We start from the raw sequence: 24,983 nt of genomic DNA, 5'->3' as shown, positions 1-24,983 counted from the left end.
ACCTTGTAGTTTATATCCTCCAGTGTCCTACCTGTGTTTTCCTTAAGAATTTCATAGACTCCCTCCTGACCTTGAGATCTTTATTATTTGGAGTTAATTTTGTGTATGGTGTTAGAGAGTGTTCTAACCTCATTCTCATTTTCTTAGTTTTAATTACCCTCGAACGATACTTCATAGTGTCTGTTACAAATGTATATTCCCAGCATCAGGGGAGGAATACTCTCTTTTCTCCACACCTTCACACCTTTACTGTTTGTCGAGTTCCTGTGGTTTCGATTTGCATTTCTAATATTTTGTGAAATTGACCTCTTTTCATGTGATTTCTTTTCAAGGGTGAGTTCATGTTACCTCTTGAGGCGGCTTCTTGTAACTTGGCCCTGTTTTGAATTCTTTTCTGATGACCACCCCTAGGACGTTTGTTAAGATCATCTGTTTTTGACTTAAGAGACCCTTTGGCCTTGAGAACACTCGATGCCCATCAGCACAGCTTTTCAAGATATTGTTACAGAAAATGGCCACAAGGCGGCAGCATTATTCAGTTCAGTTCAGTTCAGTCGCTCAGTCGTGTTCGACTCTTTGCGACCCCATGAATCGCAGCACGCCAGGCCTCCCTGTCCATCACCAACTCCCAGAGTTCACCCAGACTCATGTCCATCGAGTCGGTGATGCCATCCAGCCATCTCATCCTCGGTCGTCCCCTTCTCCTCCTGCCCCCAATCCCTCCCAGCATCAGAGTCTTTTCCAATGAGTCAACTCTTCTCAGGAGGTGGCCAAAGTACTGGATTTTCAGCTTTAGCATCATTCCTTCCAAAGAAATCCCAGGGCTGAGCTCCTTTAGAATGGACTGGTTGGATCTCCTTGCAGTCCAAGGGACTCTCAAGAGTCTTCTCCAACACCACAGTTCAAAAGCATTGCTTCTTTGGCGCTCAACTTTCTTCACAGTCCAACTCTCAAACATCCATACATGACCACTGGAAAAACCATAGCCTTGACTAGACGGACCTTAGTTGGCAAAGTAATGTCTCTGCTTTTCAATATGCTGTCTAGGTTGGCCGTAACTTTCCTTCCAAGGAGTAAGCGTCTTTTAATTTCATGGCTGCAATCACCATCTGCAGTGATTTTGGAGCCCCCCAAAATAAAGTCTGACACTGTTTCCACTGTTTCCCCATCTATTTCCCATGAAGTGATGGGACCGGATGCCATGATCTTCGTTTTCTGAATGTTGAGTTTTAAGCCAACTTTTTCACTCTCCTCTTTCACTTTCATCAAGAGGCTTTTTAGTTCCTCTTCACTTTCTGCCATAAGGGTGGTATCATCTGCATATCTGAGGTTATTGATATTTCTCCCAGCAATCTTGATTTCAGCTTGTGCTTCTTCCAGCCCAGTGTTTCTCATGATGTACTCTGCATAAAAGTTAACTAAGCAGGGTGACAATATACAGCCTTGACATACTCCTTTTCCTATTTGGAACCAGTCTGTTTTTCCATGTCCAGTTCTAACTGTTGCTTCCACATTTCCACCCTGCCCCACCCCCCCGGGTCATTTCTGTGTGATTTTATATTGGAATCGAAGTGATTTCTGATATTATGTGTGTTTTGGGTGTACATTAATGTATGAGCATTTATCTATTCTCTTTCAAGTTCTTGTTCCCACCTAGGTGATTACAGTGTGTTCAGTAAACTTCCATCTGCTATTCAGCAGGTTGTTTTCCATCATCTATTGGATATATATGTGTGTCTATGTTAATTCAAATCTCTTAATTTACTTCACCTGTATCTAGAGATGGAGGGCTTCTGCAGAGGGCAAGAGGCACTCCAGCAACATTGTGGGGTCACACTGCCTGCCACATCCTCCCAGGACCCTGAGCCCCACAACAATCCAGCCTTGGGACGCAAGCCTGCCCAGATGTGATACCAGCCAAGGTAACCATGCGATGAAGGGAATAGAGTCAGTATATGTTTATATATTTATTGTGTTTATCCAGTTATTTGAACTTGAGTATATAGGTGAATTATAAGGCAGTGGTTTTTTTAATTTAAATTCATAGTCACTTGATTCACTCACACATTGATGTGTATATGCTGTATTTCAGGGACTGTTCATGTATAGATTATGACACAAAGTGGAGTATCATTCCTAGTGTTACCTAGTAGGTCCTTGGGGCTTATTTTCTCAATAGTAGTGTACACTTGTTAGTCAGGTAGCTCACTCCAAAACCTTTCTGCTCTGCTAACAGTAAGTGAGAAGAGTGTTTTCTAAGTCTGTGAACTGTTTATCTTGGCTGGAAGAGCTCATATGTATCCATTTTTAGATTCCACCTAGAAGTTGCATCATATCCTATTTGTCACTCCCTGTCTCTCTTACTGCACTTGCTATGATCATCTCTACCTTCTTGCCTGTGCCTGAACATGGCATTGTTTCATTGTTCCTTATGACTGATTAATATACCATTGTGTGTATAGAACCTGTTTTCTTTATTCATTTCTGTGTCCTTGTACACTTAGGTCACACCAGTGTCCTTGCTATGGAAACTGTTCTGGCAGGGATGGTAAGGGTACCCTTGTCTTTGAACATGTTGCTTTTCTCTGACTGTATCAAGGCATGTGATTACTGCTTCCTAAGGCACTTCTATGTTATATTTTTCGAAGATCCTCATATTGTTCCATCTAGCGGATGAACCAATGAACATTTTTAGCAATTTCATCTGAATTAATTTCTTGATGGGAATTTCTGTTCCTAAAAATTTCCCATTTTTACTTTGCTAACCTTCATCCTTGATTATTTCTTGTGTTTGTAGCTATCCATCCACTGTTTCTTTTTCAACTGAGTTACAGTTGATTTACATTATGTATTTGCTTTGAGATACAACATAGTGATTCAATATTTTAATAGAATATATGCCATTTAAAGATATTACAAAATCGTGTCTTTATTTCCCTCTGCTGCATACTATATCCTATTATTTTCCATACATTATACATAGTGATTTTTAATCTCTTAACCTTTACCCTCATCTGGCAACACCCACAACCATATCCCCACAGGCATCCATTAGTTTCTGGATTTGTGAATCTCTTTCTGTTTCATAAATAAGTTCATTTGTGTCATATTTTGGATTGAACTTACATATGATTTCCTATGGCAGTTTTCTGTGTGTTTCTGACAAGCTTGCCTTAGATGAGAATATGTAAATACATTTTCCTGAAAATAGTATAATTTTCAGGCATAATATAATTTCATCACTTCATGGGAAGTAGATGGGGAAACAGTGGAAACAGTGTCAGACTTTATTTTTGGGGGCTCCAAAATCACAGCAGATGGTGATTGCAGCCATGAAATTAAAAGACACTTACTCCATGAAAGGAAAGTTATGACCAACCTAGATAGCATATTGAAAAGCAGAGACATTACTTTGCCAACAAAGGTCCGTCTAGTCAAGGCTATGATTTTTCCAGTGGTCATGTATGGATGTGAGAGTTGGACTGTGAAGAAAATTGAGCGCCGAAGAATTGATGCTTTTGAACTGTGGTGTTGGAGAAGACTCTTCAGAGTCCCTTGAACTGCAAGAAGATCCAACCAGTCCATTCTGAAGGAGATCAGCCCTGGGTCTTCATTGGAAGGACTGATGTTGAAGCTGAAACTCCAGTACTTTGGCCACCTAATGCAAAGAGTTGACTTACTGGAAAAGACTCTGATGCTGGGAGGGATTGGGGGCAGGAAGAGAAGGGGACGACAGAGGATAAGATGGCTGGATGACATCACCAACTCAATGGACACGAGTTTGGGTGAACTCCAGGAGTTGGTGATGGACAGGGAGGCCTGGCGTGCTGTGATTCATGGGGTCACAAAGAGTCGAACATGACTGAGCGACTGAACTGAACTGAATATAATTTCAATCAGAATTGTTTTCCATATTTCATCCAGGTAAGCACAGAATCTTAACCACTGGACTGCGGGGAAGTACCCCTGTGCATTCTTGTTTAAATTAACCTTTATTTCATATTGTAGTAACACTGATATACAATGTGTTATTGGTGGCAGGTGAACCAAATATATTTTCCATTTTGTTGTTGTTTAGTCATCATGTCTGACTATATTTATAGGAGCATTCCCCTTTCTCCAGGCCCTGTTACACTTGTAAGACATCTATTTGCTTATGCATATGTGTACATAAATTTTAGGTACATAGAGACATAAATATCCATGTAGTTAGATGTATAAATGTTTAGATTACATTGAAATGTAAATTCTAGGTACATAGATATATAAATGTCTAGGAACACTGATATATAAATATCTAGGTACACAGAAACGTAAATTCTAAGTATATAGATATATAAATGTCTATATACATAGAGATATAAATGCCAGGGTACATAGAAACATAAATATCTTCATAAAAAGAAATATAACTATCTATGTACATACAGATGTAAATATTTATCATACATACATATAGATGTAGATATCTATATACACAGACATATAAATATCTATACACACAGAAGATGGTTACACAGTGGACAATGTGAGAGATACCCTTATAAGTAGACAAAATAAGTGATACAGATAGTGGCATTTAGAAAATCATATTATGAGAGAGAAACATAAAGAATTTCAAAGCAAAGAAAACAAATCTAACCAGGACTCATGTAACTAGTTTTAATCTGGTGGCAATAAACCATCAAGTCACAGGAGATTCAGGTGGTGATGGCAAATTCTGGAAGGGTCAGGTGGTGAAAAGAAGTTAAATGTTTCATTTTTGTTTACAAAGTATACCTTATCAACTTAATGATACATACTTGTTGATACCTCCTTAAGTATGTGTCATTCAGCACATCTTCATATGCCCTCATCCAAACTGTTTCAGCTCAAATCATTCCAAGCATAACTCCAATTTGTTGCAACTCTTATTAGTCATGTCTTGCTATTTCATAAGAAAGACACATTGTAATTCATTCGTATAGACCAGTGAAAGCTAGGATTTCTGTCTAATGTATATTTTTTTAGGGGCCTTATAAGTCATTTAAAATTGCAACCCTTCTCCCTGCTTGACCCTGTTCTGACTCAACTGACATGGGAAAAGCTATGGAAAGAGTGTTTAATATAATCTGAACTCACCAGATATTTCTTTTTTTAATTTAAATTTATTTATTTTAATTGGAGGCTAATTACTTTACAATATTGCATTGGTTTTGCCATACGTCAATATGAATCCACCACAGGTGTACACGTGTTCCCAATCCTGAACCCCCCTCCCACCTCCCTCCCTATACCATCACTCTGGGTCATCCCAGTGCACCAGCCCCAAGCATCCTGCATCCTGCATCCTGCATCGAACCTAGACTGGAGATTCATTTCTTATATGATATTATACATGTTTCAATGCCATTCTCCCAAATCATCCCACCCTCTCCCTCTCTCACAGAGTCCAAAAGACTGTTCAATACATCTGTGTCTCTTTTGCTGTCTCACATACAGGGTTATCATTACCATCTTTCTAAATTCCATATACATGCATTGGTATACTGTATTGGTGTTTTTCTTTCTGGCTTACTTCACTCTGCATAATTGGCTCCAGTTTCATCCACCTCATTAGAACTGACTCAATGTATTCTTTTTAATGGCTGAGTAATACTCCATTGTGTATATGTACCACAGCTTTCTTATCCATTCATCTGCTGATGGACATCTAGGTTGCTTCCACATCCTGGCTATTATAAACAGTGCTGCAATGAACATTGGGGTATAGGCGTCTCTTTCAATTCTGGTTTCCTTGGTATGTATGCCCAGCAGTGGGATTGCTGGGTCATAAGGCAGTTCTATTTCCAGTTTTTTAAGGAATCTCCACACTGTTCTCCATAGTGGCTGTTAGTTAGTTCAGTCACTCAGTCGTGTCCGACTCTTTGTGACCCCATAAATCCCAGCACGCTAGGCTGCGTGATGGTCCATCACCATCTCCCAGAGTTCACTCAGACTCACGTCCATCGAGTCCGTGATGCCATCAAGCCATCTCATCCTCGGTCGTCCCCTTCTCCTCCTGCCCCCAATCCCTCCCAGCATCAGAGTCTTTTCCAATGAGTCAACTCTTCGCATGAGGTGGCCAAAGTACTGGAGCATCAGCTTTAGCATCATTCCTTCCAAAGAAATCCCAGGGCTGATCTCCTTTAGAATGGACTGGTTGGATCTCCTTGCAGTCCAAGGGACTCTCAAGAGTCTTCTCCAACACCACAGTTCAAAAGCATCAATTCTTCAGTGCTCAGCCGTCTTCACAGTCCAACTCTCACATCCATACATGACCACAGGAAAAACCATAGCCTTGACTAGATGGACCTTAGTCAGCAAAGTAATGTCTCTGCTTTTGAATATACTATCTAGGTTGGTCATAACTTTTCTTCCAAGGAGTAAGCGTCTTTTAATTTCATGGCTGCAGTCACCATCTGCAGTGATTTTGGAGCCCCAAAAAATAAAGTCTGACACTGTTTCCACTGTTTCCCCATCTATTTCCCATGAAGTGATGGGACCGGATGCCATGATCTTCGTTTTCTGAATGTTGAGCTTTAAGTCAACTTTTTCACTCTCTTCTTTCACTTTCATCAAGAGGCTATTTAGCTCCTCTTCACTTTCTGCCATAAGGGTGGTGTCATCTGCATATCTGAGGCTATTGATATTTCTCCTGGCAATCTTGATTCCAGCTTGTGTTTCCTCCAGTCCAGCATTTCTCATGATGTACTCTGCATAAAAGTTAACTAAGCAGGGTGACAATATACAGCCTTGACGTACTCCTTTTCCTATTTGGAACCAGTCTGTTGTTCCATGTCCAGTTCTAACTGTTACTTCCTGACCTGCATACAGATTTCTCAAGAGGCAGGTTAGGTGGTCTGGTATTCCCATCTCTTTCAGAATTTTCCACAGTTTATTGTGATCCACACAGTCAGAGGCTTTGGCATAGTCAATAAAGCAGAAATAGATGTTTTTCTGGAACTCTCTTGCTTTTTCCATGATCCAACGGATGTTGGCAATTTGATCTCTGGTTCCTCTGCCTTTTCTAAAACCAGCTTGAACATCAGGGAGTTCACGGTTCACATATTGCTGAAGCCTGGCTTGGAGAATTTTGAGCATGTATTCCCACCAACAGTGTAAGAGGTTTCCCTTTTTTCCACACCCTCTCCAGCATTTATTGCTTGTAGACTTTTGGATCGCAGCCAATCTGACTGGCATGAAAAGGCACCTCATTGTGGTTTTGATTTGCATTTCTCTGATAATGAGTGATGTTGAGCATCTTTTCATGTGTTTGTTAGCCATCTGTATGTCTTCTTTGGAGAAATATCTATTTAGTTCTTTGGCCCATTTTTTGATTGGGTCGTTTATTTTTCTGGAATTGAGCTGCAGGAATTGCTTGTATATTTTTGAGATTAGTTGTTCGTCAGTTGCTTCATTTGCTATTATTTTCTCCCATTCTGAAGGCTGTCTTTTCATCTTGCTTATAGTTTCTTTTGTTGTGCAGAAGCTTTTAATTTTAATTAGGTCCCATTTGTTTATGTTTGCTTTTATTTCCAGTATTCTCGGAGGTGGGTCATAGAGGATCCTGCTGTGATTTATGTCGGAGAGTGTTTTGCCTATGTTCTCCTCTAAGAGTTTTATAGTTTCTGGTCTTTTGTTTAGATCTTTAATCCATTTTGAGTTTATTTTTGTGTATGGTGTTAGAAAGTGTTCTAGTTTCATTCTTTTACAAGTGGTTGACCAGTTTTCCCAGCACCACTTGTTAAAGAGGTTGTCTTTTCTCCATTGTATATTCTTGGCTCCTTTGTCAAAGATAAAGTGTCTATAGGTGTGTGGGTTTATCTCTGGGGTTTCTATTTTGTTTCAGTGATCTATATTTCTGTCTTTGTGCCAGTACCATACTGTCTTGATGACTGTGGCTTTGTAGTAGAGCCTGAAGTCAGGCAGGTTGATTCCTCCAGTTCCATTCTTCTTTCTCAAGATTGCTTTGGCTATTCGAGGTTTTTTGTATTTCCATACAAATTGTGAAATTATTTGTTCTAGCTCTGTGAAAAATACCATTGGTAGCTTGATAGGGTTTGCATTCAATCTATAGATTGCTTTGGGTAGTATACTCATTTTCACTATATTGATTCTTCCGATCCATGAACATGGTATATTTCTCCATCTATTAGTGTCCTCTTTGATTTCTTTCACCAGTGTTTTATAGTTTTCTATATATAGATCTTTAGTTTCTTTAGGTAGATATATTCCTAAGTATTTTATTCTTTTCATTGCAATGGTGAATGTAATTGTTTCCTTTAAGGAAACCAGATATTTCTCATTTGGTGTACATGAAGATGTGAGAAGTAGACTTTGATGGATATAAAAAGAAATATTTTGAATGAAGAAACATGATGAGAAATTGGCAGAGTCATTTGACCAGACAGCAATCACAATGGATCAACTCCATCTCCCTCAACCATGAAGACAAGTTTTTTTGGTAATAACATCAGCAACTGAGGAGTTAAAGTGTTAAATCTGTGAAAAATTATTAACAGAAAGTGAAAGTCGCTCAGCTGTGTCCAAATCTTTGTGAACCCATGGATTGTAGCTAGCCAGGTTCCTCTATCCATGGAGTTTTCCAGGCAAGAATACTGGAGTGGGTTGTCATTCCCTTCTACAGAGGACCTTCCCAACCCGAGAATTAAACCTGGGTGTCTTGCATTGCAGGCAGATTCTTTACCATCTGAGCCACTAGGGAAGCCTCAATTAACAGGAAGGCAGAGAGGAAATGTTTTCATAGATAGAACACAACTTTCCAGAAGGCTGTACATTTCAGATAAATGTTTTATTATTTTAAATCTTGAGTGGATTAGATATAGGTTTTACAGACTGTTCAAAGTAACATTCTATTCCCTCCTGGAACGAATACATCACCTTTTGATTCATGCACTTGTGACACACTTAACCAGACTTAGTTAAGCCCTACTTACTTAAATCAACTTACTCTATGTTGGAGAGTATTCTAAGCCAATTTGTGCATACCAGCTGCAGATCTGACAAGAAACATTTACTCTTACATTGTTGTTGTTCAGTTGCTATGTTGTGTCTGACTCTTTGTGACCCCGTGGACTGCAGTGCACCAGGATTCCCTGTCCTTCACTATCTCTTGGAGTTTGCTCAAACTCTTGTTCATTGAGTTGGTGATGCCATCTAAACATCTCTTCCTCTGTCACCCACTTTTCCTTTTGCCTTCAGTCTTTCCCAGCATCAGGATTTTTTCCCAATAAGTTGGCCCTTTGCTTCAGGTGGCCAACGAATTGGAGCCTCAGGTTCAGCATCAGTTCTTCCAACGAATATTCAGGGTTGATTTCCTTTAGGAATGACTGGTTTGATCTCCTAGAAGTCCAAGGGACTCTCAAGAGTCTTCTTTAGCACCACAGTTTGAAAGCATTGATTCTTCAGTGCTCAACCTTCTTTATGGTCCAACTCTCACATCCGTACATGAGTACTGGAAAAACCAGTAGCTTTTACTCTCACATATGTGGTTACACATATCAAATTTGTCGTTACATATTACCTGTGACCTTTAGACTCTTGCTTCATACTTCATGTAATCATGTGGTGTCATAATTAAATACACTTTGGAACTAAGCTTATTTTAAAGATGTGGTTTGCCTACCAGTAGCATAGGAGTGTTCTGTTTTCTCCAGCACCTCTTACCCTGGTGTGACATCTCAAAACTCAGAAATTCTTACTTGTTGATATGAAAATCGTTTCATTTTAGCACAGTTTGAACAGAGAAGTGAAAAAATCAGGGTGCCTATTTTACCAGGTTTCTTCAGGGAGAAAGTTGAAACTGTTAGAAGGCAAAATGCATGCAGCTGATGGCTTCTTGGCTCTGATTTTTGCAGGGGTTTTCTTATGTATTTTTTTCAAGTGTGACCTTTCATTCGTATAATAGCAAATAACAGAATTATAAGAAATTAATTTGAAATGATGGCTTGTTTATTCCCCAAAAATCTGAATACAAAGGAGCCAATGATCTACAAAGATCAGGGGACTAAGCTTGTAAAAATATTTGAGGTTGGCAAATAATAACTAGTGTGCTTGCAATTTCAACAATACATTTTTATTCCGATAAAGAATATCCTTTTCTAGCAGACTTCCAATGTGACTGCCTTCTGCCGGAAGCCTGGGATGATGGAATCAGGGCACTTCCTGTCTGTCTTTACAGGACATGGGGCTGAACTCAAAAAATCCCTGGCTTTTCCCTGGATCCTGACCGTCATGTGGCCAGATATTAGTAACAGTTTTGCTTTGCCTGTTGAAGTGTTTAATGACAAAGGTTCTTTCAGTTTCCTGATGTGGGTGATGTGTGGAGCCCAGTGATGATTTCTTCTTTAAGAAATGTACATCCGTAGTTCCCACACGAGGGTGAGCTGCTTGTCCAACGATGAGAGACCCTGCATGCATGTGACCTGTGCCTCCTGGGAGAGCAGCTTTAAGCTAGTTTAAACCTGACCAACTTCTATCATACAAGGTAAGTTCAGACCACTTTAAGTCTTGGCTACAGGCATCCCTGGTGGCTCAGACGCTAAAGAATCTGTCTGCAGTGAGGAGCTGCTGCTGCTGCTAAGTCACTTCAGTCGTGTCCCACTCTGTGCGACCCCATAGATGGCAGCCCACCAGGCTCCCCTGTCCCTGGGATTCTCCAGGCAAGAACACTGGAGTGGATTGCCATTTCCTTCTCCAAAGCATGAAAGTGAAAAATAAAAGAGAAGTCACTCATCGTGTCCAACTCTTAGCGACCCCATGGACTGAAGCCTACCAGGCTCCTCCGTCCATGGGATTTTCCAGGCAAGAGTACTGGAGTGGGTTGCCATTGCAGTGAGGAGACCTAGATTCAATCCCTGGGTCAGGAAGATCCCCTGGAGAAAGAAATGGCAACCCACTTCAGTATTCTTGCCTGGGAAATCTCATGGACAGAGGAGCCTGGAGGGCTACAATCCATGGGGTCACAAACAATTGGACATGATTGAACAACTGACACTTTCACTTTTCAAAGTCCTGTCTACACTGATTATGTTTAGATGAGACTGCCATGCTTTCTAAGATGAGAACATTTACACCTGATGGTGTTCTCTGTGCAGTAAGACATGGAGACTTGGGTAGAGATCTGGCCTGGCCTCTGTCCTGGAAAACTCCGTGCCTGCCTCTGAATGTCAGTGCTCAGATGTCTGGGGTCTGGAGCTGAGGTGGGCTTCTCTGAGTAAGTGTGCTCTCCTCTGAGTGGTGTTCCATGGCCCTCCCAGGGGTCAGTGGTGCAGTAGGGCTCGTAGTCTTTCTTCTTGCCAGGTTTACCTTCCCTGGGGCTCATGGAGACTTCTCAGGTGGGCTTCTTGGTCATTATTCCAATTTACCAGTACATTCAGTTTGAGTAGGGAGGCATGTGCACCTGATGCATTGGTTCCAGGGTACAGGGATTAGGCCAATGGCCAATGGGCGGCCAATGGCCAGTTTGCTGCTGTGATCTCCTTCCAGTTGACTCTCCTCTGAAGACAACTGAGCTGCCCTCGTCTTTCAGCCCAGCTATTCTGTTTTCTCAACATCTCAGCGGGACAAGAAAGACAGAGCCTGCCACAACCAAGGTAGTATGTTCAACTCAAGCATGAACTCTCAAACCAGCAAAAAGTCACAGGCCTGAAGTGAAAACAGGAGAGGCCTGACTTCTCAGTGACAATTGTGAGCAGAGGAGACAGACCCTACACTTCTTTCTAGGGTCTCAGGAGGTCGCAGGGGCCTGGCTTGCTTTCACATTGGGAGCCCACTGACCATAGCCATGGTGTCCTAACCAAGGGGATGTGTTGACCCCAGGTTTGGGGATCTGGGGACTGTGTGAATTTCACCCTATCTGCATGGGTCAGGATCATGTGTACGGAGAGGCCTCACACACAAAGCTAAGAAAAAGGGATGAATACATGTGAACTTCGTTTGTGTTTAGGAATTAATACCTTATGGTATTCACTTTATAGAGACATGTGCCTGTTTGCATCTTTACCCCTTCAAGGTTCACCCTCCATGGGGCTCCTGGAGACTTCTCAGGTGGGCTACCTGGTATTCATTCTAATTTACCAGGACAAGCATGGCGGGAAGGTAGCAGGTTTACCTGGAAAACTGATTACAGGGCACATGGGTCAGACAAAAGGCCAAAGGGCAGCAGGTGAGGTTGTTGCTATGATCTCCTTCCAGTCGGCTGTCCTTGCTCAGCAGAGAACAGACCTGGCCCTCTTCTTCCAGCTCTGCGTCTGGTGTGTTTTCTCAACACCTCAGTGGGGCAAGAAAGGACCAAGCCTGCCAGAACCAAGGTAGTGTGTCCAGCATTATCATAACTGTAAAAACAGTTAAAATCACATAGAACCAAAGGAAAGAGATGAAGACTTCTCTGGGGCAAGTGTGGGGAGAGGAGACTGATCTTACACTTCTTTATACCATCCCAGGTGGTTACAGGGACCCACTCCTGAGGGGCCTAACCAGCAGAAACTGGTGTCCTAACCAAGGGTCATGTGACCCCAGGTGCAGGGTCTGGAGACTGTGGGTCTCACTCCATGCACATGGGTCAGGATCCTGTACCTGGGGACACTGTATCTGCTCAGTGTGTCTTGTCCCATTTGAGATTTCCAATATCAGAATTGAGGGTATTTCCCTGATTAACCTGCGGTCCTTTTTCTTCTGTTCACCTAGTTTCATTCACATGAGGTCAGGCACCTTGAGTGGGTTGTTGCTCTGTATTCTACTGAGTGAAAACCTTTGGTAGTGTCATATTAATGTCATAGCATATCACATATCTAATCTGTAGGGTCACCACTGTCTGATGTCCCCTAGACATACCTCAGGTCATTTAATTTGTCATTTAATTTTTATTTTATATTGGAGTCAAGTTGACTTCCATTGTTTTGTTAGTTTTAGTTGTACAGGAGCTTGATTTGATTTTACACAGAGGTAGAGCCAGACATCCTGGAATATGAAGTCAAGTGGGCCTTAGAAAACATCATTACAAACAAAGCTAGTGGAGGTGATGGAATTCCAGTTGAGCTATTTCAAATCCTGAAGGATGATGCTGTGAAAGTGCTGCACTCAATATGCCAGCAAATTTGGAAAGCTCAGCAGTGGCCATAGGACTGGAAAAGGTCAGTTTTCATTCCAACCCCAAAGAAAGGCAATGCCAAAGAATGCTCAAACTACCTCACAATTGCACTCATCTCACATGCTAGTAAAGTAATGCTCAAAATTCTCCAAGCCAGGCTTCAGCAATACGTGAACCATGAACTTCCTGATGTTCAAGCTGGTTTTAGAAAAGGCAGAGGAACCAGATATCAAATTGCCAACATCCGCTGGATCATGGAAAAAGCAAGAGAGTTCCAGAAAAACATCTATTTCTGCTTTATTGACTATGCCAAAGCCTCTGACTGTGTGGATCACAATAAACTGTGGAAAATTCTGAAAGAGATGGGAATACCAGACCACCTAACCTGCCTCTTGAGAAACCTATATGCAGGTCAGGAAGCAACAGTTAGAACTGGACATGGAACAACAGACTGGTTCCAAATAGGAAAAGGAGTATGTCAAGGCTGTATATTGTCACCCTGCTTATTTAACTTATATTCAGAGTTCAGTTCAGTTGCTCAGTCATGTCCGACTCCCTGTGACCCCATGAACTGCAGCACACCAAACCTCACGGTCCATCACCAACTCCCGAAGTTCATTTTTTTTGGATTTTTATTGGATTATTCAAATTTAAAATGATGAGGCAGATACTTTTCAAAAATATTGGCTTACTAATTTTCTAAAAAATTAATGCTAACTTAATAGTGATGGGTTTTCCAACATAATTTTAAAAGTTAGCAGATTTCAGAATAATTCCATAATGAATTTAGAGTCCTGGAATGATTCATTTTACACTGTTTTGATGAGTCATTATAATTGAGTTAAACTTCTTCATTGAAAACATATGTAACTGAATTTTAAGAGGTCATTTTTTAAAATAAAATATTTCTGTTTCTGGGTGTTTTCCTCCATTATTCAGTGTGATTACATTAACCTCAAGGTTGATCCTTTGGAAGATGAGCAAAATTATAATTGATATCAATATGTATTTAAACAGGCTGCAATCCCTATCCTCAGATCTTGCTTACCAAAGAGGAATTTAAAATGTTTAGCTGAGTGGGAAGGAGATTAAATATTGTTGCATTTCATCCTTTGAATGACATTTTTAGCTCTTTGTGGGACAATATATTAAGGTTATTGATTAATTGAAAACAAACCTAGTTGACCATTAAGACTGGGTAGAATTTGTCTTTTGTTGGTAAGCATTATTTGGAATGTAAAACCATGGACTAATTTTTACAATTACTTCATCAAAAGATGGCTATAAAGTACTTAGATGAGTGTCACATTAAAAAAATCAATGATTGCTAATCATTCCTGATATTTTTAACTACCCAGAAAAGCTTTCACTTTGGATCAAAAATAATTCATTCCTTTTCAAAAGCTCTTTTAACATGTGTTTTGGTGACTGACTCCTAGAAACATGTTCTTTTTCACTCAGCAAAGACAGATGGCTAGATAATATATAATAGATAGATAGTCTGTGCAAGGAGATTTGTTAATTAAGGTTATTCAAAGATAGAAACATACCATTCCCTTCTCGCAAAGCCAGCTCAAGGGATAAATCTGAGACAGAGAGATGTATTTAATGCTATGTGAGATTTTCTGTACCGGAGTAACATATTAATTCAAAAAAAAAAACACACACAAACATTTTGATTGGCCCAAATAGCACAATAAGATGTAAAACACATGAATAAAGAGATAATATGGATAGTTAAGAGAATACACAGGAAACAGATGGTCAAGGTTGAAATTTTAGTTTTGCTTCTCTTAGTTATATGATGGCAGGCAAGACTCTTAGTATTTCTGCCTGTATGTTTGCTCATCTGAAAAATGAAGAAAACTGTCTACCTCATCAGTTTTGTCTGGAGAATTGAGTTTTCACATAACAGAATGCCCCAAAACATGGCTTAGCATGTAGAATACACAATATAACTGCTTTTATTTCATGTGTGCCATGCTGCTCTGCCTTGGTAGTCAAGACCTCTCAAATACTTAACCTGACATTTAAAAATTAATAAATGGCATGTATATGTGTATATGTATGTATAACTGAATCACTTTGCTATATATATATATATATATAATACATATATTTTCTTTTAAAATTCTTTTTCATTATCCCTCATTACAAGATATTGAGTATAGTTCCCTGTGATATACAGTAGGTCCTTGTTGATTATCTGTTTTATTGTCATGTATATATTTTAATCCTAGACTCCTAATTTATCCCCTTCCTCCACTTTCATAATCATAAGTTTGCTTTCTATGTCTGTGATGCAATTTCTGTTTTGTTAAAAGTCCATTTGTATCATTCTCTTGATTCCACATATAAGCAATATTATACCTGTCTTTCTCCTACTTCACCTAGTATGATAACCCCTAGGTTCATCCATGTTGCTGCAAATGGCTTCATTTCATTATTTTTAATGACTGGGTCATATTCATGTGTGTGTATACATAGATACATATGTATTACACACATGCATACATATGTATTACATATTCTCCATCCATCTGTAAATGGACATTTAGGTTGTTTCTATAACTTGGCTGTTGTAATTAGTAATGTTGCAGGAGTTCATGTGTTTCTTCAAATTATATATTTTTCTGAGTTTTCTCTGGATATATGCCCAGTAGTGGGATTACAGGATCATATGGTAGTTCTATTTTTAGTTTTTTAAGGAACTTCCATACTATTCATTCACTAGGGCTTTCCATGTGTTTCAAGGGTAAAGAATCCACCTGCCAATGCAGGAGACATGGTTTCAGTCCCTGGGTGGGGAAGATCCCCTGGAGGAGGGCATGGCAACCCATTCCAGTATTGTTGCCTGGAGAATCCCATGGACAGAGGATCCTGGTGTGCTACTGTCCATGGGGTTGAAAAGAGGTGGACTTGACTGAGCAACTGAGCATGCACACACATCTTCCGTATATGCAGGATTATGCTACTCCCTACTACCTCAGGTTTTAGGTAAACATATTTTATCCTGGATGTTGGTGCCTTGTAAATCAACCATACCTTTCTGCATTCCTTCTGTATCAGCATGTAAGAATCAGATTTAATTTTTCATTTTCAGGCGCATTCACCAACTGCCATGTACAGGAGATGCAAGATACTTGTTTTCCTAAATGTCAGCATCCAGGCTTGTGAGCAGAGCCAATGGGGTGCTCCTTCCCTGGGCATCGGGTTAGTGTGAGTGATGCAGAGTTTCCTGTGATGGGGTTAGGGCCCTAGGGACAGCATCTAGTGCTCCCTGGTGGTGGTTCCAGCCACCGTGGAGGGGAGGGGGGGGGTGGGGGGTGTAGGGGTGCAGTTCAGTCTGGAGGCAGCATGCAGCAGTAACACCCAGCCACCAGGTGTGGCACTGTCCAGCAGGGAGAACCCAGTGTTGCTCCAAGGGCCCCTCCAGGGGTTTATTGTGAGAATGAAATGTCAGGATGTCTCAGCTACTTACAACAATGCTGGCACACAGGACAGGTTCCCCAGGACCCACATTTGCTAGAATGTCAGTTGCATGACACCAAGGTAGTTTTATGGCCAGCTTTCCTCTTAAACCCCCAATTCCTACAGTAGAACCTGGAACACAACAGTTGCTCAGTATATATCTGAGAAATTTAAAAAGTGTTGTCTTTGCAGTGGTTCATCATCCATCAGCTTCCAATAAGTTACCATGGCTGTTTCTCCAGGCTTTTATAATTCTGTGCATCTCTTTGCTCATTCTGATAAATTTATAGTCTGCTTAAATTAACCAAAGCTACTGTCTGTTATCAGCAAACAAGACTATATATTTTTGGCCACAATAGATCTCAGGCTTCCCGTTAATAAAATCCTGGATAATGGACCTGCCCCAGGAGACCTCACATCATGACACAAGGGAGTGTGAAAGATCTTTGTGAATTAAACTCCTGATTTGACTGTGAAATTATGCTGTCTGGAGCTCCCAGTTAATTTCAGTTATGTGCCCATGTTTTGAATTTAAAGGGTAATACAGAGGAACCAGAGATCAAATTGCCAACATCCGCTGGATGATGGAAAAAGCAAGAGAGTTCCAGAAAAACATCTATTTCTGCTTTATTGACTATGCCAAAGCCTCTGACTGTGTGGATCACAATAAACTGTGGAAAATTCTGAAAGAGATGGGAATACCAGACTACCTAACCTGCCTCTTGAGAAATCTGTATGCAGGTCAGGAAGCAACAGTTAGAACTGGACATGGAATAATAGACTGGTTGCAAATAGGAAAAGGAGTACGTCAAGGCTGTATATTGTCACCCTGCTTATTTAACTTATATGCAGAGTACATCATGAGAAACGCTGGACTGGAAGAAACACAAGCTGGAATCAAGATTGCTGGGAGAAATATCAATAACCTCAGATATGCAGATGACACCACCCTTATGGCAGAAAGTGAAGAGGAGCTAAAAAGCCTCTTGATGAAAGTGAAAGAGGAGAGTGAAAAAGTTGGTTTAAAGCTCAACATTCAGAAAACGAAGATCATGGCATCTGGTCCCAACACTTCATGGGAAATAGATGGGGAAACAGTGGAAACAGTGTCAGACTTTATTTTGGGGGGCTCCAAAATCACTGCAGATGGTGATTGCAGCCATGAAATTAAAAGACGCTTACTCCTTGGAAGAAAAGTTATGACCAACCTAGACAGCATATTCAAAAGCAGAGACATTACTTTGCCAACAAAGGTCCATCTAGTCAAGGCTATGGTTTTTCCTGTGGTCATGTATGGATGTGAGAGTTGGACTGTGAAGAAGGCTGAGCGCTGAAGAATTGATGCTTTTGAACTGTGGTGTTGGAGAAGACTCTTGAGAGTCCCTTGGACTGCAAGGAGATCCAACCAGTCCATTCTGAAGGAGATCAACCCTGGGATTTCTTTGGAAGGAATGATGCTAAAGCTGAAACTCCAGTACTTTGGCCACCTCATGCGAAGAGTTGACTCATTGGAAAAGACTTTGATGCTGGGAGGGATTGGGGGCAGGAGGAGAAGGGGACGACAGCGGATGAGATGGCTGGATGGCATCACTGTCTTGATGAACGTGAATCTGAGTGAACTCCGGAAGTTGGTGATGGACAGGGAGGCCTGGCATGCTGCGATTCATGGGGTCGCAAAGAGTCAGACACGACTGAGCGACTGAACTGAACTGAACTGAACATTTTCCTGTCTACAGTTGTTCAGCAGTGAGTTTTAATTTTGGAGTTCTCACAAGAGAAGATGAGCGAGACATCTTAGGTGGTGGTGGTGGTTTAGTCACTAAGTTGTGTCATGACTGAGAGAGTGAACTGAGCTGAACTGAACTGATTCTGTATTCCAAGGCCAAATTTGCCTGTTACTCCAGGTGTTTCTTGAGCCTACTTTTGCATTCCAGTTCCCTATAATGAAAAGGACATCTTTTTTGGGTGTTAGTTCTAAAAGGTCTTGTAGGTCTTCATAGAACCATTCAACTTCAGCTTCTTCAGTGTTACTGGTTGGGGCATAGGCTTGGATCACCGTGATATTGAATGGTTTGCCTTGGAAATGAACAGAGATCATTCTGTTGTTTTTGAGATTGCATCCAAGTACTGCATTTCAGACTCTTTTGTTGACCATGATGGCTACTCCATTTCTTCTAAGGGATTCCTGCCCACAGTAGTAGATATAATGGTCATATGAGTTAAATTCACCCATTCCCTTCCATTTTAGTTTGCTGATTCCTAGAATGTCGATGTTCACTCTTGCCATCTCCTGTTTGACCGTTTCCAATTTGCCTTGGTTCATGGGCCTAACATTCCAGGTTCCTATGTGATATTGCTCTTTACAATGAAGAGCAGCCCCACGTCCAAGGAGTGGCGGCTGCATGGGTGCAAGAGGGCCAAGAGGAGCTACTCCACCTTCAGGGTCAGGAGGGGTGACCTCGTCCAAGGTAAGGAGCAGCAGCTGTGTTTTGCTGGAGCAGCCGTGAAGAGATATCCCACGTCCAAGGTAAGAGAAACCCAAGTGAGACAGTAGGAGTTGTGAGAGGGCATCAGAGGGCAGACATATTGAAACCATAATCACAGAAAACTAGCCAATCTGATCACATGGACCACAGCCTTGTCTAACTCAATGAAATTAAGCCATGCAGTGTGGGGCTACCCAAGACGGATGGATCATGGCAAACCACTTCAGTATTCTTGCCTTGAGAACCCCATGAACAGTATGAAAAGGCAAAATGATCGGATATTGAAAGAGGAACTCCCCAGGTTGCTAGGTGCCCAATATGCTACCGGAGATCAGTGGAGAAATAACCCCAGAAAGAATGAAGGGATGGAGCCAAAGCAAAAACAATACCCAGTTGTGGGTGTGACTGGTGATAGAAGCAAGGTCTGACGCTATAAAGAGCAATATTGCATAGGAACCTGGAATGTTAAGTCCTTTTCATTAGGACCAAGCAAAACATGTTTCTTTCCTTCCCTGTGGCACTTTATATCTTCTTTGCATACGTTTATTCTGATATAACATAGGAGACTGTGAAAAAGCATTTCACCTTCCTAGTTACAACGTAAATCTTAAAAAGTTGTATTGTAACTTAAGAATCCATTTCCAGGCTGTTTTCCTTTGGAGTCTAAAGGATACTGTGGCCACGGAGTGGGTGGGTGGGTGAGTGGGTAGGTGGTTGGGTGGGTGTAGGTGGGTGTGTGTCAGGGTGGAGGCATAGAACAGGCAGAAAGAAAACCACCTCTTCCTTGTGCGTGGATTCACAAGTCAAGGTCACCCAACTTTGGAGAACACAGCGTAATTGCAATTAGCATCTCCCATTCTGAAGTGGCTTTGCTTCCAGGGGTCACAACAATGAAATGTAAGGGTCCTTGCTATGGTCACCAAGAAGCTTAGTCCCCAATAGCCATATCTTGCTTTTCTTACAGAAGTTTAACTTATTATAACACAAAACAGGAAACAATGCAGATGTCATTCATCAGATAAATAAACTGTAATACATCCATATAATGATACAGTACTTGGCAATGAAAATGAAAAGATCATTGAAGCCCTCAATCTGTATGAATCCATATAATGATACAGTACTTGGCAATGAAAACGAAAAGATCATTGAAGCCCTCAATCTGCATGAATCTCCCAAGAATTATTCTGAGTGAAAAAAGCCAAAGGTTACATACTGTATTGTTTGCATTTAAACAGCATCTGTGAAGTGAGGAAATTACAGAAATGGAGATAAGGATGAATGAGGTAGCAGGAGGGACAGGAGGAAAGCAGGTATAGCTGTTAAAATGCAGGCAAGGAACAAGGTCTTTGTGGGCACTGAAATGTTCTGTATGTGACTGTATGGTGGCGCTAGTGGTAAAGAAACTGCCTGCCAATGCAGGAGACATAAGAAACACAGGTTCCATCCCTGTGTTGGCAAGATCCGCTGGAGAAGTGCCAGGCAACCCATTTCAATATCCTTACCTGGAGAATCCCATGGACGGAGGAGCCTGGCAGGCTGCAGTCCATAGGGTCGCAGGGTCAGACATGACTGAAGCGACTTAGCATGTCACTATATCAGGGTCAATATGCTAGTTACTATGTTTAACTACAGTTTAACATGGGTGTTATTATGAGGGAAATTGGGTAAAGGGTATACAGAATCTCTGTATTATTTCAACTGTCCAATTTCAACAATTATCCACAAATACAAAGATTAATAAAATAAGTTCTCCACATCAGCTGCTTCATCCACACACTTCCATACTCTGCACAACCTCATGCAGACGTGTATTTTCTTAACTTGTATAATTTTCTCAGAGTTGATAGCTTAAGATGTTCAGGGCTGCTGGATTTGTGGTCTCCGAAGGAGAAGATTTAACTCTGGGACCAAAGATGCATTTCAGTCACTCAGAGCTTTGTTCAGATTTTTATTTAAAGTGAAAGTAATAGAAAAAGTTTCTGACATAGACATCAAAACAGAGTAGAAGAGCACCCACCCTCACTAGTTAAGCAGGGCATTATATACTTCTCACCCGGCTGCTGCAAACAGATAAAAAGAATACCTCAGGGTTGTAAGAGTACCACCAGACCCTTCCCCAAGGTATACCTCCTGAGATAACTTTGGCACAACATTAGCCAGAAGAACTGGTTCCGAGCAATGTCTTTGGGCGAGATACACTGATGATATGTAATCATGGGTACAAGTCTTGAGAAACAGATTCCCAGGCAAGATTTGTTACCATTATAATTATTAATACAGAGCCTAAGAAAAACATTTCCATGAGTAAGAGATTGTGCTGTGTGATCATTAGCTCATAAAGAAAGGCAAGAGACATTGTTGCACAAGGCTTAAGGAAAGCATGAGCGAGAATGTTCACCTCCTCCTTAAAAGGCCTTGGACTGCCTGCCTAAGCTTTAACTCTTTCAGAGTTGAGTGGCATATTCAGTTTATTACCATTTTAGATAACTGTTTCTTGAACAGAACCAAGATCTGGGGCCATTCTTTTATCACCAATAACCCAGCAGCCAGTTCTCAACAGTTAAGATAGTCATATAGACCGACGTGAACACCAGCACCCGCGTCTCCAGCCCCAGCTGGCGCCGCGTGGGCACTCAGTCTGGTTCGGCTCTTCACAACCCCATTGACTGTAGCCCGCCAGGTTGCTCTGTCCATGGGATTCTCCTCGCAAGCATACTGCAGTGGGATGCCATTTCCTTTTCCAGGGGAGTTTCCGGACCCGGGGATTGAATCTGCATTTCTTGACTCTCCTTCATCGGCAGACGGGTTCTTTACCACTGAGCCACCCAGGAAGCCCCTCAGCTACCGGACTTTCCTTAACTGTCTCCAGACCCCTCCAACCAGCCTCCAGCTCCGTCCAGTCAGGACCATCTGATGACCCAGTACAGGAGGGTCTCTCAACGAGGCTACACACCCAGAAGACGTCTTTCTACCCGAACCTCCAAACCGCTTTTCTGCCACAAAACGAAACAGCACAGGAGGTCAGGGTGTCCGGTGGGGACCTGGGGGGCGGCTCTGGAGCAGAAGGACCCGAGGCTCAGGCTGGGCCTCTCGATCCCCCTGAGGGGCCAAGTCTTTTGGCCAATGTCCCCTGTACTCCCTCCTTCTCGGACCGCTTCCCAATTCATCACCAAATTCGTCACCAAGTTGGTTCTGTTCAACGCAAAACAAACAGGTGAAGCACGGAGAGCGGCTCCTCACAGAGAGAGGACAAGAGGGTATGAAAATCTTTACAGACGCCTCAGCAAAGTCCAAGGACTGACGGGAAAGAGGCGATGGACGACTGACCTGGCCTGCGTGGACGTGGGGACGCAGGGCACGGAGGGCATGGACGTGGGGACGTGGAGTGAAGGAAACGCGGGGGGCGTGGTGAACCAGGGGAGCATAGGCAGCTGGGGGAGGGCTGGAATCTTGACCATGAAAATGTACCTAGCGGTTCTTGTGCACAGGTACTACTAGGCAAGAAGGAGGATAGTGATGAACGTTGTATAGGGGAGAGAATCCATTAGTGTGGGTTTAGGGAGAAGGACTGGACCACGTTCTAGAAACTGAGGCTTCATGGAAGGAGAAGGGAGCAGACTGGGGAAGTGGACTGGAGGCTAGTTCAGCGGAGATGAAATAGGAAGTAGGTTTAATTAAAGAAGATAGAAGGAGAGCCTTGAGACTGAATGAACCCACAGGGATGATGGACTTAACATTCATAGTGTTTCTTGATCACGTTAAAACTCACTTCAAATTCTGCCTCTTCTTTACCTTGATATCCAACTCATTTGAAAAAGAAAAAAAAAAAAAAAAAGAACTCCCTGGAGGGACAATTTACATGCTATCAAACGAATGGGCCCATTTAAAATGTACAGTGTGATGAGTTTAGAAAAACACGTACGCTTGTGTTGCCGGCAACCAGCCTATATCTCCATCAGCCAAATGACCTCGGGGCTCCTCCCAGGGCTTGCATCTCGTCCTAGGCTTTGTTGAGGTTATTTTTGCCTGTTCAAGAACTTCACATACATGGAAATAGACAGTCTGGGTGTACGATTTCTTTCAGATTTATCAATATTGTTCTTTTTTTTAATCCGAGTAGCATTCCATTGCATGAGATGTAACAGGATTTGTTTATCTAGTCACCTACTGTTGGGTTGTTTCTTCACAGGCACTGTTTTGAATAAAGCTGCCAAGAAGACTCCTTGTACAAGTCTCATGGACGCATGGTTTTACGTAGTTAGGATAAATACCTAGTGGTATTGCTGGATCTGATGGTATTTACATGCTTAATTTATGAGACTGCAGATGGTGTTCCTGATAAAATGTTCTATCTGCACCCCAAAAATCAACACAAGAATTCCAGTCATTGCCCCCTCCCAGCCTTGTCAGCACTTGGTGTTGTCAGAATTTTCCATCTTATCATTCTCGTGAGCAACCATCTCCTTTGAAATAAAGACTAGGGTCATTTTTGGAGGATTACATGCAGGATGAAGAGAGGGTCACTGCAGTTAAGGACTGGGTCCAACAAACACCCAGCTCCACACACCACTCCAGGCCTCTCCCACTTTGACCTACGGAGAAGGAAATGGCAATCCACTCCAGTGTTCTTGCCTGGACAATCTGAGGGACGGAGGAGCCTTGTGGGCTGCCGTCTATGGGGTCGCACAGAGTCGAACACGACTGAAGTGACTTAGCAGCAGCAGGGCTCCCTTCCCTGGGTTCAATTTGCTCATGAAACTCAGGGAACACTACTTATGTTTACTGTTCAGTTCAGTTCAGTTCAGTCGTGTCCAACTCTTTGTGACCCCATGAATCGCAGCACGCCAGGCCTCCCTGTCCATCACCAACTCCCGGAGTTCACTCAGATTCACGTCCATCGAGTCAGTGATGCCATCCAGCCATCTTATCCTCTGTCATCCCCTTCTCCTCCTGCCCCCAGTCCCTCCCAGCATCAAAGTCTTTTCCAATGAGTTAACTCTTCGCATGAGGTGTTTACTGATTTGTTACCTAATACAGGAAAGGATGAAGTTAAAGGATACAAACCAACAGTCAGATGATGAGGCACAGAGGGCGAGGTCTGGGAGCGTCTGGGAGACAGGAGTATCTGCTCTGTGGAGCTGGGACTGTGCCCATGCTTCTGGAAGCTCTCTGAACCCAATAGTTCGTGAGTTTTGATGGAGGCTTCATCATGTAGGCACAGTCAGGATCCATCACAAACTCAGTCTCCAGCCTCTGCCCTCCTGCTGGGAGGCGAGTAGAGCTGGAAGTTCTAAGCCTGAAATCCTGGCTCAGTAATTTTGGTGACAGAGCCCCTGTCCTGAAGCCATCCAGGAACAGACATGCTCCCAGCACCCAGGAAACCCCATGGGATTGAGGGATTCCGGGCTGGGCCCTGAAGCAGACACACTTCTGTCCCCTGGGTTACAGCTGTGTGACCACAGCCAGGTGGGAGGTGGGGCGGCAGGCAGGGGGCTGGAAAATGGAACCGTGGGCATCTCAGGTGGAGTTCTGCAAACACAGACCCTGCGCAGAATTCTAGGAAAGGGTCCCAGGAGCAGGGGTGGGCCTGCCTGCAGGCACCCTGAGGAGGGTTTGGAAGTTGGGGAGGCGGATCTGTGGGTTGTGGCAGCAGAGATTACAAAGTAGCCCAGGTGGCCTTGGGCAGGAGTGGGCACTCCTCGTCCCCAGAAAGGCGTTCACATCCTCCTATTGTGGATGGGCGTAGACACTGGGAGGTCACCACGTTTCTGCAGTTCTAGATACAGTGTGAGTCAGCGTCCTGCTGAGAGGGAGCGGCAGTTTTCAGGGGCGGGGGAAGGAGCTCAATGGATCCGTCAGGGTTAGGACCTTCCTGAGGGGGTGGGAATGAA

At 42.4% G+C, this 24,983-nt stretch overlaps 1 protein-coding gene across 1 annotated transcript in view; it reads left to right on the top strand.

Annotated features, from left to right (window-relative positions):
* ZNF484 (zinc finger protein 484) overlaps positions 1 to 22,590 on the top strand; it is a 65,336-nt gene extending 42,746 nt beyond the window's left edge. Inside the window, exons 8-9 of the mRNA XM_052644547.1 lie at positions 12,056 to 12,208; positions 21,962 to 22,590. Coding sequence (XP_052500507.1) covers positions 12,056 to 12,208; positions 21,962 to 22,590 — 782 coding nt within the window. The remainder of the gene's footprint in view (positions 1 to 12,055; positions 12,209 to 21,961) is intronic.
* The last annotated feature ends 2,393 nt before the right edge of the window (positions 22,591 to 24,983 follow it).

This window comes from Budorcas taxicolor, chromosome 8 (assembly GCF_023091745.1).
Source record: "Budorcas taxicolor isolate Tak-1 chromosome 8, Takin1.1, whole genome shotgun sequence".
NCBI classification, from domain to species: domain Eukaryota; kingdom Metazoa; phylum Chordata; class Mammalia; order Artiodactyla; family Bovidae; genus Budorcas; species Budorcas taxicolor.
Note: the sequence above shows the minus strand (reverse complement) of the source record. Positions and strands in the feature narration are given on the sequence as shown.